The sequence below is a fragment of the Dromiciops gliroides genome, chromosome 1 (genome assembly GCF_019393635.1).
Source record: "Dromiciops gliroides isolate mDroGli1 chromosome 1, mDroGli1.pri, whole genome shotgun sequence".
Taxonomy (NCBI): Eukaryota; Metazoa; Chordata; class Mammalia; order Microbiotheria; family Microbiotheriidae; genus Dromiciops; species Dromiciops gliroides.
In genome coordinates, this window is record NC_057861.1 from 729,328,257 (window position 1) to 729,347,754 (window position 19,498).

Here is a 19,498-nt window from a genome sequence, read left to right on the forward strand (position 1 = left end):
GAGTGGTAGGAGGAATCAGGAAAATCTTTCCTAGGTGGCTCTTTATCTGAGCCTTGAAGAAAACTAGGCAATCCTAGAAGTACAGGTGAGGAGAGAGTGCAGTATATTCCAGACTTGGGAGATCAGGCACAGACAGGGAAGCAGAATATACTGTCGGAAGAACAGCAAGACCAAATTGACTGAACTGTACAGTATATGAAGAGGAATAATAAATAATGAGGCTGGAAAAATAGATTAGTTAGTTTGTAAAGAGTTTTTAAGTGCCAAACAGAAGAATTTTTATTTGATCCTGGAGGTACTAGGGAGCCACTAGGGAGTTAATGAGTAGAAGGGTGGTTTGGTCAGCCCTATCCCTGATTTTAGGAAAAATAATTTTGGCAGCTGAGTAGAAAATGGATTGGAGTAGAAAGAGACTTGAGGGAAATGGGAGACCAGTTAGAAGGCTATTATAGCATAAATAAAATAAACTTATTATATAAAAAAGAAGGCTATTAGAGTGAATGAGTGAGGAATGGGGATATGTACTAGAGATTTTGTGAATGTCAAAGTGACAGGGTTTGGCAGTTGACCAGAATTATAGTCACTACTGAAGGTGAATGGGAGAAGGCAGAGACTTGAGGCAAGGAGACTCAATCAGGAGGCAGTTGTAAGAAAAAAAAATCCAGGTGTCTAGTTCAAGCCCTCATGTTTTACAGATGAAGAAACTGAGGCTCAAGGAGATTAGGCAATTTAGCCAAGGGTAGTTAGTATGCCCAGTGCCTCCCAGTAAAGGTTAAACATGAGATATAAGCAATCACAATTACAAAAATAAAAGTGATTACATGGTCATTATGATTGACAAAATCAATAAAAACAATTGTGCTCCTGGGGATTCTAAGGAGTCCAATGTTTTTAATTTTTTTTTCCCCCCTGCCTCTACCCTGGAGTAAACTCTCTTCCAACCCCATGTTCTTCCCTGCGTGGAGTGTCAGTGTGACACCTCTAGAGGGCACCAAAGCCCTCCTTAGAAGCATTTGCCTTCCTTAGTGGCTGAGTCTTCCCCTCCCATTAAATAGCTGGGTTTACCTTAGCTCTTTCCCAAGCTTTGTGGTCACTTTGTTCTGGATTCAAAGGACCCTATAATTTGAATAAAAGCCAATCCCTAAATATTTAAAACAGACTTAGTCAACCATCAATTCCATAGGGCAATGAAACTGAGAAACATTAAATCACTGGCCAAACCACTTATCGCCCTCTATTCCTACAAATGCTCAAGGACTTGGTATATTTCTGGCTCCTCATCCTTCTTTCTCAATGAGTATTTCAGTGGCCTTCTCTGGGCCCTTGCTTCTCTGACGGATCTCACATGGTTAATATTAAAGAAACCTACTGGGAAGGCTGCATCTCTGGGAATGAGCCCCTGAGTGTTTTTGACAATTTAGACCAAATCTTTAAAACTTTCTGAATCATAAGCAATTGAATTACCAAAAAATCTGCATGTTTCCCCTCTAGGCAGTCATTCGGACATGAAATAGGATAAGTGGTGGTCTATTTTCATGAGATTCAGTGCAAATACTTTAAAAATAATACTTTATTGTTATATAATCAACATGACCAGACTTGGCCCTGGAGAAGAGATGAGGAAATATTTTTCCCTTTTTTTGGTTGGAGGGGTGATGAAATGTGAGTGTGGAATGTTACACACATTATAAGACAAGTTTCAATTGGTTTTCTTTATTTTTTTTCTTTTGTTACAAGGGAAAATTCAGTGGTGGAAATTATGTTGGGAAATTAATGTGACAAAATTCTATTTTTTAATATAATTGACAAACAATAAGCAGAGTGACATCTTGTATCATATACTTACATATACATACATACATATATACACATACCCCTTTTGTTCAATCATGTGATTAGAAGATATGGCCCACCACAGAGAACTTCCCATATTCTCACCTGAATACCCTTCAACCCTGTGGAAATCATTTTTTTTTCTTTCAGGGAGGCAATTGGGGTTAAGTGACTTGCCCAGGGTCACACAGCTAGCAAGTGTTAAGTGTCTGAGGCTGGATTTGAACTCAGGTACTCCTGACTCCAGGGCCGGTGCTCTATCCACTGCGCCACCTAGCTGCCCCTGGAAATCATTTTAAGAAAGACTTTAGAGAGATGAGAAAGTAGGCATATGGGCTTGTGGTTATGGGTGTCCTGTCATTCACCATTTTGGAGTTCATACCATCTGGGACTTTTTGCAGTAATTTGATATCTTCCCCCTCTCTGAGATGTTTTGAAGATTCACCCCTCAATGATTACAAACATGAGCTGCTCCTGGCAAAGATTTCCTCTTTGTGTGTTTAGTTTGATCCAGCTGCCTTTATCTTCTTTACAGCCATTTCCTCTTCCTCATACAATACATTGGGACCAAAGTGTTGAGTTCAGCTATGATAATAATTTGTCACTGAAATGCCAACAAATCTGTCCCATTTTTTTTACCGTTGTCCCTCCATTTTCATTGATAAATGTTCTTGGAATGATCTTTCTCTTCACTGTGTTGAGACTATTCTGCTCACATAAGAATCTCCATAACATTTGGCAATTGGCTTTTTATTCTAAACCAGTGTTGCTCTTGGCTGCCATACCACTCCACTTGGCAAGGAGATCAATTGTTTTTTTGGCTGAGGCAACTTCTGGCCTATTTTGGCCTCTTTATTGGGATGATTTGTTTACATCATCTAAACTCCTTCAGGAAATAGTGTTAGTCGATGTCAATGTCCCTTCCTTTACCTGTCTTCTATTTTTAAGGGTCAGCAATCCATTTGAAGAAGTTGCCTTGGAGCAATTTGAATTCCACAATTTATCTTCTTCTTAGAGGATTGAATTAAATGACCTTCAACTACAGAGTTTTAAGAGGCAGCACCATGTACTTAGTAAAATGAGGTCAGAGAATTGGGGCAGCTAGGTGGTGCAGTGGATAGAGCACTGGCTCTGGACTCAGGAGTGCCTGAGTTCAATGTCACTTACTAGCTGTGTGACCCTGGGCAAGTCACTTAACCCTCATTGCCTCACAAAAAAAGAAAAAGAAAAAAACAAAGAATGTGGGTTTGACATGTAGTTTTGCTACTTGACCAAGTCACTTTACATTCTGTTCCGGTATTTCCTTGTTCAAGAAATGAGGTATTGGACTAAATGATCTCTAAGATCCCCTCCTGTTCTATATCCCATAATTCTAGTTAATAGAGAACTACATTTTTAAAAAATCAAATATATCCAAGTTCCTGAATAAATTAATATAAATAGATGCTTCATCATTTATTTCACAAACATACTGATAGAATTGTGCCTATGGTGTTAAGGGGCTCTATTGAAAGACATTTCCCTTCCTGAATATCTACAATGTCTCATTTCTTCATTTTAAGGGATGTAATTGTCACTTCCTACTAAATGCAAAAAGGGCCTGGAGTCAGGAAGCCCCAAGTTCAAATCCAGCCTCAGATACATACTAGCTGTGTGACTGGGCAAGTCACTTAACCCTGTTTTCCTCAGTTCCTTATCTACAGATAAATGAGCTGGGGAAGGAAATGGCAAACCATTCCAGTCTCTTTGTCAAGAAAACCCCAAATGGGGTCATGAAGAGTTGGACACAACTGAAATGACAGAACAACAACAATTGAACATAAATTATGATGCTTTGATCAAATTTAGTTTTCAAATTTAGGTGATGAAATTAGTGATTTTAAAACTGAAATGACATAATAGTTTGACTAATGTTGCAAAACTGCAAAGCGGGGAAAGTTGATATTCATCTTACCAGGCTTTCTTTTTTAAAATCAGACCTATGATTTGTGCTCAACCAATTTTTTTTCCCTGCAGAGGTCAGAGTATCTGGCTGCAACTAGATCACCGAGTTCTTGATCATGACTTGCCCAAGAAACCAGGCCCAGCCACTCTGTACTTCTCCGTGAGGTGAGTAGCCACAGCCTTACCCTTATGCTTTGTGTCTAAAGTAAAAGGATTCTTAGAGGTCATTATAGGCAGAATAAACAGCAGGAATGTTGTAAGTAATTTTGACAGGGAGAGAACGATACTTTGTGATATCTTGGCTTGAGGGACAAAGTTAAGCTAAACATCTCCAAGAATAGTTTTTATTCATCTTTTTGATGATGGTTGAAAGTCTAATTTCATGCATGTGAGTGTTCCATCCAACTCGGCAAGGATGGTCCTTTCCACTAGGTTCCATCTTCCTAAATTGCTGTGGTCCTAAGCTTTCACTACTGATGACCCTTCTGGTGATCAGCCTCTCAAACTCATCTAGCTAGGCTGGCCTTCAGAAAAAAATAGTTGGTTACTATCCTATACCCAAAGCCTTGAAAACATGGTAGGGTCTGCCCCATTAGCAATGGTCTTCAAGATCAGAGATGCCTCTGTTTCATGAGTCAGCATCAGAACAGAAACCTAGTGGAGAGGACACAACAATAGATGTATTGAAGGAAAAGGAGAAAAAAAAAAGCTTTGTGTTGACTACAGGTAGAAAAAAGTATATAATATATATTAATTTGTCATATGTTTTTCACCCAACCCTGCTGTGGGCTTTCTTGTCATTTGAAGTAGGTTGAAAATCTCGTTCTATTTTTTTAAATAATAATGCTGTTGATACTATAGAGAATATTTCATCTTTACACCATTTGAAGTATCCATTTAAATGGCAGATAAAACACTATCAAAGGGATATTGAATGTCACAGGGCCTAGGAATGAAGTGAAGCTTCCCAAAGGACAATAGGACTTGAAGAATCTCAAATACCAAAGAAGAAAGGTGGAGGCTGGTGGGATGACATTAAAATTCTTTTTTCTAGAAGCACTAAGCAGTGTGGATGAGGGCATAGAAAGAGAAAGATTAGAAGAAAACAAAGGGATAACACAGGATACCAACCAATTGGTTTGTGATGGATAATGAGAGGCACAGTGCCTGGCACATCGTAAGTGTTTCATCCATTGATCGATTGATTAAGATCAAGATAGTCCTAATTTCTTCCTTTCTTTCTTTCTTTTTTTGGTTGGGGCAATGGGGGTTAAGTGACTTGCCCAGGGTCACACAGCTAGTAAGTATCAAGTGTCAGGCTGGATTTGAACTCAGGTCCTCCTGAATCCAGGACCGGTGCTTTATTCACTGCACCACCTAGCTGCCCCCCAGATATTCCTAATTTCAAGACAAGAAAGTCCACTTTTAAGCAGGCTTTACCAAAGGAATGGCCTTTTTAGATCGTGTGTCCCCATTGTTAGTTCTGAAATTATGATGGCGAGGTGTAATAGAACTAGACCCAGACCTAGAGTCAAAAGACCACAGATGGTATATTGTGTCCATTTCCAGGTCTCACCAGGTAACAAGGGCATAGACAAATTAGAGGGTCCAAAGGAGTGTAATCAGGACTGGCAGTAGCTTCCAGATCGCGCCATTCAAAGATCAATTGAAGGAATCATATGGGAGAAGACTCATTCTAGTTGGCTCCAGAGTAAGGAAAGATATAGGAACAATATCTAGAACTTTGGAAAGAGTCTGATTTAAGCTTAAAGTCAGAAAAAACTTCCTAACAACTAGAGTTTAGCCAAACATAGTTTGGATCATTTATTTTCATTTATTTGGGAGCCATTGTCTTATACTAGTTATTTTTTTTCCTATTTGTCTTTCAGTCCCTAGAAATCATTGTTTCTTGTCCACGTAGATTGATACCATCCCAAACATAGGCCTGGAGCTAGCTGTATGTTGTACAACATTCATACAATGTTATCATCTCTCTAATATGACACAGACACTTGCTATTGTTTTGACTTGGCTATTCATGCATTCAGAGCCCTTATCAAGTAATTATTCACTTATTCTTCAAAACAGTCTAGTGAGATCATTGTTATTATTGTTATTACCCCCAAGTGCATAAGGGAGATGATGAAACAGACACTAAAGAGTTAAATGAGGGCAGTTAGGTGGCGCAGTGGATAAAGCACCAGCCCTGGATTCAGGAGGACCTGAGTTCAAATCTGGCCTCAGACACTTACTAGCTGTGTAACCCTGGCAAGTCACTTAACCCTCATTGCCCCACCAAAAAAAAAAAAAAAAAAAAAAGAAAGAGAGAGAGAGAGAGAGAGAGAGAGAGAGAGAAAGAAAGAAAGACAGAAAAAAAGAAAGGAAGGAAGGAAGGAAGGAAGGAAGGAAGGAAGGAAGAAAGAGACTCAGACACTAAGTGGTACAGTGCACAGAGTGCCTGGAGTCAGGAAGACTCATCTTCCCAAGTTGCAATCTGACTTGAGATATTTACTAGCTGTGTGACCCTGGGCAAGTAACTTAACCTTTGTTTGCCTTGGTTTCCTCATCTGTAAAATGAGCTAGGAAAAAAAAAATGAGCTAGAGAAGGCAATGGCAAACCACTCCAGCATCTCTGCCAAGAAAACCCCAAATGGGGTCAGGAAGAGTCAGGGAGGACCGAGCAACAACAACTCGGTTATTCATGTCGATTAAGCACCTAAATAGAAGGATAGTTAAAGACCCAAATGGTGACTGCTGGCTAGCTTTAAGCTCAGCAACTGTTCAAGTCCCTGTGGCTATCGGGAGCAGCTGTTCATAGCAGCCGTCGCTGCCTTTCAAGGTCAAAGGACTCTGAGCTAGAAGGGACATTAAAGGCCATCTAGATCTAGGAGGGCTTCTTAACCTTGAGCCCTGAACTTGGTTTAGTTGCAGGAACGGTGGCCTTTTGGTTGGTTGTTTTTAATATTTCAATCACCGTATTTCATTTCCTTTGTAATCCAGTATGTTTTATTTTATGCATTTAAAAACGTGATTCTGAGAAGGGGGCCCTGAGCTTCACCAGGCTGCCAAAGGGCCCTCAGATACAAAAAAATATGTAAATACTTATATAAAGTGCCTCATAAACTTTAAAGGACTCTTGTACCCTGGTCTTTGTAAAATGAACTCAATTCACAAGAGAATCTGGTCATGAGATATGGGAAAGTAAGCCTTTCTCACTGGAAGCCCCCTTGGGGATGCCAAGTCTGAATGCCCATGATGGATTTCAGAGAAGGAGCGCACCCTCACTCTGGCGCTGGCACAGAGAAGAAAGAAAAATGAACCAAGAGTTAGAGGGAGCTGGCTTTCCTTTTACATCTTGCTTTTCCTTTATAGCAAACTTTGCATCTGTTCTATGTAGGAAGATGGATGGATGCACGGATGCATGGATGCGTGCATGGGTGGATGAATGGATGGATGGATACATAGATGCATAGACAGACAGACAGACAGACAGATTAATAGATAGATAGATAGATAGATAGATAGATAGATAGATAGATAGATAGATAGATAGATAGATAGATAGATAGATAGATAGATAGAAAGATGGCTGTGCATATAATCATAATGCACATGTCTTCTTCCCTGTGTGAGAGGACTAGAAGCATCCAGACTCCTCCAGGTTTCTGTGGGATGTTCTTGCCCTTGGCTCGTTATCTCGCTCTAAATTATCTCCCACAAACACATGTGCCTAGTCAGAGCCCCACCTCTAATGCAACCCAGATGTGGGCTTCTGAACATCCTGAGAGGACACAAGGGTATTTAAGCAAAAAAGTGAGGTTATAAGCAGTGACCTCATTGGGGGAAGCTCCCATTCCCTTGGATCCTTCAGGGAGTGTACCACAGCACAGTGCAACATGGGATCCCAGTGGGGCAGGTGAATCCACTGCTGGGGGGGAGCGGCGGGGGGGGGGGGCCTTCACCCCACCCAGAGCAGCTCTGTCACTCCTCTTGCTTCCTCCTCTCTCTCCTCCTTTTGGCTTCTGATGTGTTTTCCATTCTCTTTTTCAATTCATTACTTAAGCCTCTGGGCTGTGAGTGCCACCTACTGGCAGTCCTAGGCTGTGTTGGTCCTAGGTTGTAAAGGGGGTTTCCTGGTGCCTTGGGGAGAGAAAGCAAAGAGTCTGAAGTCCTATTAGTTGCAAAAGTCAAAGAATGATCATGGAATGCAGCCTTTAACTTTTGTGTTCATGCCTTCAGTGCCTAGTACAGTATCTAATATAGAGTAAGCACTTGTGGGGCAGTTAGGTGGCACAGTAGATAGAACACTGGCCCTGGAGTCAGGAAGACCTGAGTTAAAATCTCACCTCAGATCCTTACTAGCTATGTGACCCTGGTCAAGTCACTTAACCCCAATTGCCTTTAAAAACATCCGGGGTCATCTCCCGTCATCCTGATATATATATCTGGCCACTGGATCCAGATGGCTCTAGAGGAGAGAATGAGGTTGGTTGACCTTTCACAGCCCTCTCTCACCTAAATCCAATTAATTCACTGCAAGTCATGACATCAGCCAGATGTGTCATGGTCCTCTTCGAGAATGAAGGACAAACAATGAGCACTTGTTGATTCATCAAGTTGAAGACCACTGATACATTCAGAGCCAGGTACCTTTTATGCCATTCACTTCAACCTCCTTGTTTTCTGGATGAGCAAACTAAGGCCCAAAGAAGTTGTGACTTCCCAAGGTCACAATCGGGAGTAAATAAAATAAATAAAAGCATATTGGATGCTTTAATACCCTGGTCTGATATATATAGATGGTAGAGATAGAGATATAAACATTTCATTTTCATCATGGAGGGGGCAGCTAGGTGGTACAGTGGATAAAGCACCAGCCCCGGATTCAGGAGGGCCTGAGTTCAAATCCGACCTCCAACACTTGACACTTACTAGCCCATGTGACCCTGGGCAAGTCACTTAACCCTCACTGACCTGCAATAAATAAAGTGATAGATAGATAGATAGATAGATAGATAGATAGATAGATAGATAGATAGATAGATAGATAGATAGATAGATAGATAGATAGATGAATAAATAATTTTTTTGAAAATTAAAAAATATAAATCCGACAACTTGTCACACAGCTAGCAAGTGTGATAGCAACAGCTGACGTCTCTGCGCTAATTTAAGTTTGTGAAGTCCCGCAACATTCTTTAGATTTTTAAAGACAGACTAAGTGACAAGAAGAGTAAACACAAAAGGCCAGTCTTTCGGACGGGGTCGGTGTTGCTCTTGTCTTCAGTGAAAGATCCAGCTTAAAGAAAACAGGAGAACCCCCAGAGCTTACTGTCTGTGCTAAGGAATGTGATTAAAAACCCCAGAGAAATAAGTTTACATCTACTTTGAAGTAAAGTCTGTAGGAAGATATATGGGTTGGGAGAAGTTCTTGGCTCCCTCGTCCTGTATGAATGGGCTCACTGCCCAGCCTCCACCTCCCACCTGAGTAGGTTTTGTAGTGGAAATTAAGGGAGTGGATTGATATCGTTGCTGCTGAGTTTCTGCTCTGTGTGTGCCAGGCACCAGTCCTAACCAAGAGAGGTTGGCCCTTGCCCCTGAAGATTCTGGAATCACAGATAAGAACTGCAAGGGGATCTCAGAGGTTGGTTAATTCCACCCGCTCATTTTCTAGATGAGGAAACTGAAGGTCTCCTCAGGCATTTACTAGATGGGTGACCTATTTAACCTGTCTGTGCCTCAGTTGCCTAAGATGAGGGGGTTGGACTCAATCGTCTCTAAGGTCCCTTCCAGCCAAGGTTACACAGGTAGCAGGTGAGAGGGCTGGCATTTAAACCAACGTTCCCCCTCTGAATCCAGCATTCTTGTTATTCTAACACACTGTCATATACTGACTCATGTGTGACTTCTAGAAGAACGGAGGGCTCATGCTTGACTTGCTCTGTTCACTGTCCCGGCTCTTGTTTCTGATCCCTGTGTCAAGAGTATATACAGTAATTATTGTTTTTCCATTTTACTTTATTTTTCAGTTAAGAAGTATTTATTGTCAGGGGAGGCTAAGTGGCGCAGTGGATAAAGCACATGCCCTGGATTCAGGAGGATCTGAGTTCAAATCCAACCCCAGACACTTGACACTTACTAGCTGTGTGACCCTGGACAAGTCACTTAACCCTCATTGCCCTGCCCCCCCAAAAGTATTTATTCTCCCTCCTTCCCACTTACCCCCAATTTAAAGAAGAAGAAAAGCTTGTAATCGATGTGCATAGTCAACCAAAATAAATCCCCACGACATCCATATGCCAAGCTTCATTCCTCATTCTGCCCCTGATGCCCATAACCTCTCTGCCAGGTGATGAACTTAGCTTCGTAAATTGTCCTCTAGAATCATGGGTACCATGGTCCTCTAGACTGAGCTTCATCTTCCTTCATCATTGATTCTAGGGAAGCAGGGTTGGGCATTGCTTTGTTCAGAGTTCTTAAGTCTTTCAAAGTTGTTTATCATTATAATATGGTTGTTATATACAATGAAGGGAGTTCTGCCTACTTCATCCCACCAAGTCACATGAGTCTTCCCAGATTTCTCTGACCCCCATCGTTTTGTCTTTCAGCACAAACGGATCCCGTATAGATTTCTTAAGCCATACCAAAAAATGCCTGATTCTTGGCACTGGAATGACAGTGGTTTCTGCTCTTATAAGAATGGGAGTGAGAGGTTCTCAGTCAGTTGTATAAGCCAGGGAATCAAATGGGACTCCTGGATGACTCCTTATAGGTCAACAGGAAAGAAAGCAGAAGCAGCTTCAGCATATAATCAGAGGAAAAAGGACTTCTCTAGGAAATAGATACAGAAGTAAGATCATGGCACGAGTCACAGGGGAAAGGATCTTGAGTTCATCCAGCCCCAATCCCCCTCATTTTATAGATAAGAAGATGGAGCCAGAGGTTACCTGACTCACCCAAGGCCACATAGCTAGTAATGGCCACAGGGGACATTCTCTTTATGAATGAGTTGACTAGAAGACCACTGAGGTCCCTTGTGATGCTCAAATTCTATGTTGTTTGGGGTTTGTTTGTTTTTTTTTGGTTTTTTGGTGGGGCAGTGGGGGTTAAGTGACTTGCCCAAGGTCACACAGCTAGCAAGTGTCAAGTGTCTGAGGCCAGATTTGAACTCAGGTCCTCCTGAATCCAGGGCCAGTGCTTTATCCACTGCACCACCTAGCTGCCCCCTCTACTGTATATGTGGTAGAACCAAGATTCACACCTAGATCCTCTGACTCCAAATCCTGGGCTCTTTTTTCTATACCCATATTTATGGTAAGTCATGGGATAGAAAAGAAGAGGCATGACTTGAATCTGATGACATATTAGCTCTTTGAGCCTCAGTCTCCTCATCTGAAAAATGGAGTGTGATAATGTCCATAAGAGCAAGTTCACAGGGCTAATTTGAGCCAAAATTATAAAAATTCACATCTCTATAGCTCATTAGGATTTGCAAAGCACTTTGCGACTATTACCTCATTTGATCTTTACAACAACCTATAATTAGCCCCATTTTACAAATGAAGAAACTGAGGGAGGCAGAAGTTAAGTGACTTGCCTAGGGTCAATCAGCAAATGTTTATTAAGTACTTACTATGTACCAGGCACTGTGCTAAGCACTGGACACAGCTACTAAGTGTCTGAGATGGGATTTGAACTCCGTCTTCCTGACTGCAGGTTCAGCAGTCTATCCACCGAACTACCTAGCTGAGATGACCTGTATGCAATGCTTTTCAAACTTTAAAATGCTGTAGGTACCAGTTCTCATCATCATCATTGTTATAGTACCAAATTCTGGGGGAGTGGGGAGTCTTAAATAGAGAGGCAATCAGGGAAACATGAGTGCAAATCTAGCCTCATTGTTGTTTGTCCTTCTTTCTGGAAGAGGATAGGCGACATTAGGAGGGGGATACCTTGACTTGCAAGTGAATTGGATTGAAGTGAGGCAGAGTTGTGCAAAGGCATCTGCCTCACTCTCCGGTCATCTAACAGCAAGACAGGTCAGAAGGACTGGAAACGGCCCCAGGTGCAGCTGGAAACCTTGGTCTTTTTTTGTTTGTTTGTTTGTTTTTGTTTTTTTAGTGAGGCAATTGGGGTTAAGTGACTTGCCCAGGGTCACACAGCTAGTAAGTGTTAAGTGTCTGAGGCCAGATTTGAACTCAGGTACTCCTGACTCCAGGGTCGATGCTCTTTCCACTGCGCCATCTAGCTGCCCCCCCCCCTTTTTTTTTAAGTTGAGATCTTTCCCAGGTCTGAGGCAATGCCTCAGAAAATCTAACCTCAGACACTAACCAGCTGTGTGATCCTGGGCAAGCCACTTAACCTCCGCCTGCCTCAGTTTCCTCAACTATAAAATGGGAACAATAAGAGCACCTAACTCCCAGGGCTTTTGTGAGGATTGGATGAGATGTTATTTGTAAAGCACTTAGCACAGCACCTGGCACAAGGAAGGCACCAAATCAATCCCAGTTCTTACACTTATGATTATTCCCCTTCACCCTCTGAACAGCCCTTCATCATTGATCATCTGTTAGCATTCCCATCTGTTCTCTCCCCACCCCCAGCTTTGGTCTGAAAGCACCTGTGCCCACTCTTTCATGGACAAGAGCAGGATATGGTAAAGAGCCATGGGGGAAGCTCCTGGCACACGTTCCTGACACGTCTCTTAAGCAGGGGTAGGACTTCCTCTCACCACTTCCTGACTAGCTCAGCAGTCATCCCGTGGGTGGGCAAGAGCTAGGGCTGGCGTGCCTGGACAAGATTCTCTGGTTCTCTCTTCTGCTCCCCTAGACACGGTTAGAAAATCTTGGTCTGATATAGGGCCATGAAAATGATGTTTCCTTGGAGTATTCTCAGAGCACTCTGCCGTTAGCCTCACAGAGGTTAAAGAGACCGTGGTGGACCCTTACTTACTAAGTACCAGACAAGACCTAGAAGGGGCGGATTGCTGGAACACACTTAAAACCCCCATTATGTTACTTGTTACACTTCGCAAAGAAGGGGCAGGATGTTTCTACATCCATTAAAGGTAATAAATAACCTTCTCGGGATAGATGCCTCCAATGTAATCTTCTTGAGAGCAGGAATCTTTTCATTCTATATCTTTTTGTTGTTGTTGTTGTTGAGGTAATTGGGGTTAAGTGACTTACCTAGGGTCACATAGCTAGTAACTGTCTGAGCCTGGATTTGAACCCGGGTCCCCTTGACTCCAGACACTGCACAACCTAGCTGCCCCCACTCTATATCTTTGCATCCCTGACAAATGGCTTAATAATTTTTTCTTTTTTTTTAATTTTTTGGGGGGTGGGACAATGAGGGTTAAGTGACTTGCCCAGGGTCACACAGCTAATAAGTGTCAAGTGTCTGAGGCCCGATTTGAACTCAGGTCCTCCAGAATCCGGGGCTTTATCTACTGCGCCACCTAGCTGCCCCCAATAATTTCTTGATAGAGACAAGCAGGATAGCTTTGGAGGTGACATATTGAATCTGTTGCTAGAGGCTTGTCGATTTTACCTTGGAAATATCTCTGGAATAAGGCACCTTCTCCCTTCTGACACTGCCACCATCCAGGCCTGAACTATAGGCCTGTGGGTGGGTCTGCCCACCTCAAGTCTCTCCCCACAGCAAGCCACCCTCCACTCAGCTGTCTTCCTCAAGCCTAGGTAAAAGCCAGTTGCTCAGTCAGTACGTCAGTGAACAAACATTTATTAAGCGCCTACTGTGAGCCAGGCACTATACTGAGGACTGGGGATTCAAATACAAAACTCCTGCCTTCAAGAAGAGTATGATTAAATAGGGGAAGCAATACACAAAAGAAAGGAGAAAAGTGGGAGGGAAAACTTCCTGGAGCATGGTGGGAAAAATGGAAGTAGTGCCCCCAGGGGAGGGACGAGTACCGCCCTTAAATGTATAGTTCATGGCTCCATCCTCCAATCAGAGGGAGGGAGGGAGGTGAGGAGGTGGAGTCCCAAGGCTGATGGGATCTGGCAGGAGGACGATGATGATCAAATACAAAAGCCTCTTTGGGGCGTTGGATACTCTCCCTAACCTTCCCACTGTATCTCCGTCTTCTTAAGTCTTCCACCACCACCCCCAGCCCCCTCTGGCTTCCACTGACCACAAACGGCCTCTTTACTGTCCCTCATATGGGACGCTTTGTCTCGATGTTCTGGGCATTTTCTTTTTTTTGTTTGTTTGCTTTTTGTTTTGTTTTCTGGGCATTTTATCTGGCTGCACCCCCCACCCCCCATGCCTGGAATTCTCTGTCTTCTGTTTTCCCCGGCTTCCTTCAAGTCTTAAATAAAAGCCCACCTTCTATAAGAAACCCCTCAGATTCCTCCTTCATGCTAGTGCCTTCCAGGGGTGTAAGGGAGTCAGCTCTACTAGAATTCATTATTAAATTTTCCCTTTGAGCGTTTACACCCTGGAGAACCACTACAAATCAGGGCCTGACATTGTTTTGTTGATTGTCTAGGCTTAAAAAGGTGATGGAGAAAGTGTTAATAATGCAGATTAAACTGAAAGTGTGTAAGGAATACTTCCTTCAGGCAGCTGGTTATTAAATGTTTATCAGAATACCACCTGTGCCTTCTCTGTGACATCCCCCCATTCACCCTGTATATTTCCGTATGAACATATGTTGTTGTTTTCATGTTGTCTCCTCCTTTAGAGTGTAAACTCTTTGAGAACAGGGGCTGTCTTTTTACCTTCTTTGTATCTTCAGGGCTCAGCACAATCCACCCTACTATAGCAGGCACTTAATAAGTGTTTATTGACTGACTTTTTTTTTTAAAGGAAGTCACACAGAATAGAGATTTATGTGTTCACATATAATCCTTTTGTTATAGAAATGTTCTCCCTTTTTAAGGTGTTCATTAAATTTAGAAAAAATATTTTTTAAATTAAATGTTGAGTGTTAGAGTGTTGGGCTTGGCATTAGGAGGATCTGAGTTCCAACCCAGACTCAGACACTCAATAACCCTGGGTCAGTCCCTTTACCTCTCTCACACTGAATTTCCTAAACCATTTGTAAAGTACTTTGCAAATCTTAAAGCTACATAAACACTAGTGAATATTATTACTTAACCCCTCTCAGCCCCAGTTTCCTTATCTGTTAAGTGGGGTTAATAATAGCACTTGCCTCACAGGATTGTTGTTAGGATCAAATGAAGTAATATATGCAAAGCATTTTCTAAAGTTTAAATTGCAATAAAATGTTAGTAATATTACTAATAATTAATAACTAGACTCCAGTGGAAAGGTGAGAGAATAAATATTTGTAATAAATTGTTTTCGAAACAACAACACAGTAACGATGACAAGAGAAGCTCCATGGCTTAGAGTCAGGACTAGGCAAGTCACTTAACCAACTCAGTGCTCTGGAGAATTTCGATTGCCTAATGTCACACAACCAGGGCCTGTCAGAGGGAGGATTTGAACTCAGGTCTTCCTGACTTCAAGGATGTCACACTGCTCCTCAACAGAAAATCACATACAAACCAAAAATACTTAGGTCTGATATTTTGGGAATATGGAAATGGGTCTAATTTTGCTATCTATGTCAATATTTCTCCAGTCCCCCTTTATCAATGCCCCAGGACCATTCCATTCAACTCAACAAGCATTTAATAAGTGCTGAGGGATAGTACTGGGGACACAAAGACAGGAAGAAAGAGACAGTCCGTGCCCCAAAGAGGTCGATTGGTGAGAATTTGTGTGCGTGTTTATGTGTGCATTTGTGTGCATGTATGTAGTTGTGTGTATATACACATGCAGATGTCGTGTGTGTACCTATATGCTTTGTGTGTGATTGTGTGTGTGTCTGTGCATACACAGCTGCATACATTGTTTCTGTATGGGTGTCTTACCATTGAAGGGGGAAAGAAGGGGGCAAGAGAGAATGTATGCATTTCTGTGTGTATTTGTACATGTGCACACATATACCTACATGCATATGTATACAACATATATGTTGGTGTGTGTGTATACATGCACTGTCTGCCCATACTCGTGTGTGCTTGTGCATGCATGTACATATGAATGGGTGCATTATTTGTGCATGGGTGTCTTACCATGAGAGTGCATCTGTATGTGTATTTAAGTAAAAAACAAAGTATATACAAAATCATTTTGAAAGTAAGAGCCAGGGCAGCTAGGTGGCCCAGTGGATAGAGCACCAGCCCTGGAGTCAAGAGAACCTGAGTTCAAATCTGGCCTCAGACACTTGACACTTACTAGCTGTATAACCCTGGGCAAGTCACTTAACCCTCATTGCCCCTCGAAAAAGAAAAAAGAAAAAGTGAGAGAGCCCTGATAACTGCAAGGTGGAGAGATGGTACACCTCCTGACTTTGCCTGTCATGATTTCTAGGTTCTGTTGCAGTATTCCAAGGTCACAAGTCTTTTGTGGCCGAGTTAGTTGCAGAAGCGCTTCACCAGTGCTTGTTCCAAACATGTCATTGAGCAGCCCCAAGCAGGTTTTCCTTTGCTTGAGGGCCCCCTGCCAAAGGAGTCCAAAGCTGTGACATCTATTCCCAGCTCCACCATTCGCACACTCCACGTCCTCCCAATGGGCCTCAGTATCCCCATGTGTAAAATGAAGTCGGAAATTAAAAAGGAGACTGTGTAAGAGCTCTTCCTAGCTAAAAACGCTGTGACTTTATCAGTTGCGGACAAAGACAAAGGAAAATACACTGGAGGAAGGAGATTGATGACGGCTCACCAAAGGCATTCTCTCCCTCCCTCGCACTTTCAAATTCCGAGATAAAAGCTGGGGCCGTTGTAATATTTCAAGTCGGGGGAGTGCGGACGTGTCTATGAACGGTCGTTGGGTTTCGGTGCTTTTCCTATTTCTGCAGCTGAAGTCTTAAAAGAATGACTTGCACGGAAGGGCCCCTCGTCACCATCAGGGCAGCCCGAGCCCTCGACGGGATGCTCTGGGATTCTCCTGCCTGTCATCTTTCAAAGCCTGTCTTTCCGACCGACACAGAATACATACTCATCACTTCTGTGACACGGCCTTATTTTATTACTGAGAGGTAGCAGAGGAGAGTCTGCTGCTGATGATGGGAGGGCAAAAACAATACTAACGGGTGAAGCAGGCGTGGAAGCCAGGAACCTTGGATTGTCTTCTCAATAAATTAGACTCTGTTAGCCAATTAAGGTTTATCTCCTGGGTTGAGTACTTATTCACAAAGACAGTATCTCTTCTGAGGGCTGAATTTTTAATTTGACTGCCTAAATTAAAGTTTCTCCCCCTAGGACATTCAGAAGAGATATCTTTCAATGGGGAAATAAATCATTGACTCTGGATTTCAAACACTGGGTTCAGATTTCTCCCTGTTGTTTGCTGCCTATTCGACCGAGGGAAAGTCACCTAATCACTCTAGACCTCACCTGCAAAACGAGTGGGTTAGATTAGACGCCCTTTGCAGGGATGTGCTGGTAAATGTTTAACATCTGGCTCTCCAGAAGAATAGTGCTTGGAAAAAAAAAAAAAAAGGAGGGTCCAAAAGTTCCACCAGGGTACCCTAGGGATCTATAGCACCCAGATATAAAAAGGTTAAGAACCCAAGGTCTAGCAGTAAGAGCACTGTCAAAAGACCTGTGTGTATAAGTCACACCGTTACACACCTGTGAGACCTTGGATCACGCTGACCTTTGGTGGTTTCCTCATCGATGAAATGAAGGGGTTGGTCTTACTGACCTCCAAGGTTCCTTAAACCCTAGGCCTTATGATCCAAGGGTTGTTTCAGTGCTGTATATCTTATTTAGACAATAGGAGAGAGAGAAAGCCTGGACCTGGGATTTAATTGATATGGGGAACTCTCAGAGGAGGAAATTCACTTTATACAATGTCGCTTGGTACCTACTCAGTAATTTATTGTTGTAGAGAGTTGCCTAGGTCACTGAGGAGTTAAGGAACTTATTCAAAGTGACAAAGCCATTATGTGTCAGAGACAAGGTGCAAACCCAGGTCTTCCTAACACAGGAGTGAACTCTCTTCTTCCCTGCTACCTCTCACTTAGACACTATCCCAATCTATTCTACCTTAATGGATCTGTGAGCTCATCCATGTTGATAATCTTTCCCATGATGAAGCTCACTATGCCATATTCTCATTCTTAGAAACTGTATTTAGCTCATTACATTTCAGTCTGTCCAGGTGAGTTAGAGCAATAGTAAAGAGATTATTCGTTTCTGGTTAATGGTATGGAGTGTTGGTTCAGATAATCTATCAAAATAGAAGTAAGCTGTTTTAGGGAATAGTGAGTTGGCCACAAAATATCATCTCATTTGACCTTTGCAACAACCCTGGGAGGGAGGTGCTATTATCTCCATTTTACAGATGAAAAAACTGAGGCTAAGAGCAGTTAAATGACTTACCCTGGGTCCTACAGCTAAGTAGCCATCTGTGATGGGGTTTGAATAAAAACCTGTCCTGACTCCAAACCTATTACTCTATGAGCTGCACCACCTAGCTGCTTCTGGCAGGGAAGATCCCTGAGGACAGGACCTATTTATTTTCAGCTTTGTCTTTGTCTATGTCTTTGCACAAATTCCACGGAGAATCCAAACAATAAACTGCAGACTTTCCTTTCGTTCCTGTACCATTTTGTGACTGCCGGTAGACTTAGGTCTTCCATGTGTTATCTCTCACCTTTGATGCATGACCAGCCCACCATCTTTACCAATTGGATGTGTCCTCAATAGCTTTACTTTCTTTTATGCATCCACTTACAGGCAAGTTACCATTGGTGATGTGCATCTGTCTATACTGAACTCCCATGAATCTTTCCATTACTTTTTTTTTTTTTTTTTTTTAGTGAGGCAATTGGGGTTAAGTGACTTGCCCAGGGTCACACAGCTAGTAAGTGTTAAGTGTCTGAGGCCGGATTTGAACTCAGGTCCTCCTGAATCCAGGGCCGGTGCTCTATCCACTGCGCCACCTAGCTGCCCCTTTCCATTACTTTTTAGTCCCTCTATAATTTTGATTCTTTGCAGATCATGACATTCCATGACACGGCCATATTGCATCACCAGGAAAATGCTGGTATTAAAATAAAGAAGTCTTTTTATCAGAAAGTATGTTAAAATCATTGAAAGCATTGAATATTCAATTCCCCAAATATGATCCATCCTCCTCTCTCCTTCTGATTGTGATTTGGTCTCTGAAATATCTTCCAACTCTGAGATTCTGTGATTCTGAATTCTGGTCCCAACTTGTCTATCTATAACACACAGTCCAAGGTATTCGTGCCAGTGGACTAACTAAATGGGCTGCTCATTCAATCATCTTTTGCCTTTCTTTGTATTCTCGGCATTTAGCTCAGTACCTGAAACATAATAGCCACTTAATAAATGCTTGCTGTCTGTCATTATCTGTACAATAAGTTTTCTTGATCTACGTGGCTTCTTCTGTATGGATTGCTAGGCTAATCTCTAGAGGAAAAATGGATGCAACTGAAGGGGCCCTCAGTGCAATCACTTACTATCAGGAGCAACTGAAAAACTCTCTTCTATATTGACTTTGCATTGGCCATCCTTTATTGTTCTGAAGAGCATGTATCTACCTGTGCCTCTTTTGATACCGACCCCCAGCTGATCATTGAACAAAGCTATCTACACAGTTGTCCATTAAGGAATCTTGGATACTCTTAGCATACACATTGGAGTTACCTACT

The 19,498-nt window shown here is 42.3% G+C and overlaps 1 protein-coding gene across 2 annotated transcripts in view; it reads left to right on the forward strand.

Annotated features, from left to right (window-relative positions):
* FRMD4B (FERM domain containing 4B) overlaps nucleotides 1–19,498 on the forward strand; it is a 367,590-nt gene that overhangs the window by 215,176 nt on the left and 132,916 nt on the right. For both annotated transcript variants that reach the window (XM_043977894.1, XM_043977893.1), the window contains one exon: nucleotides 3,850–3,942. In XM_043977894.1, the coding sequence (XP_043833829.1) occupies nucleotides 3,850–3,942 (93 nt within the window). The remainder of the gene's footprint in view (nucleotides 1–3,849; nucleotides 3,943–19,498) is intronic.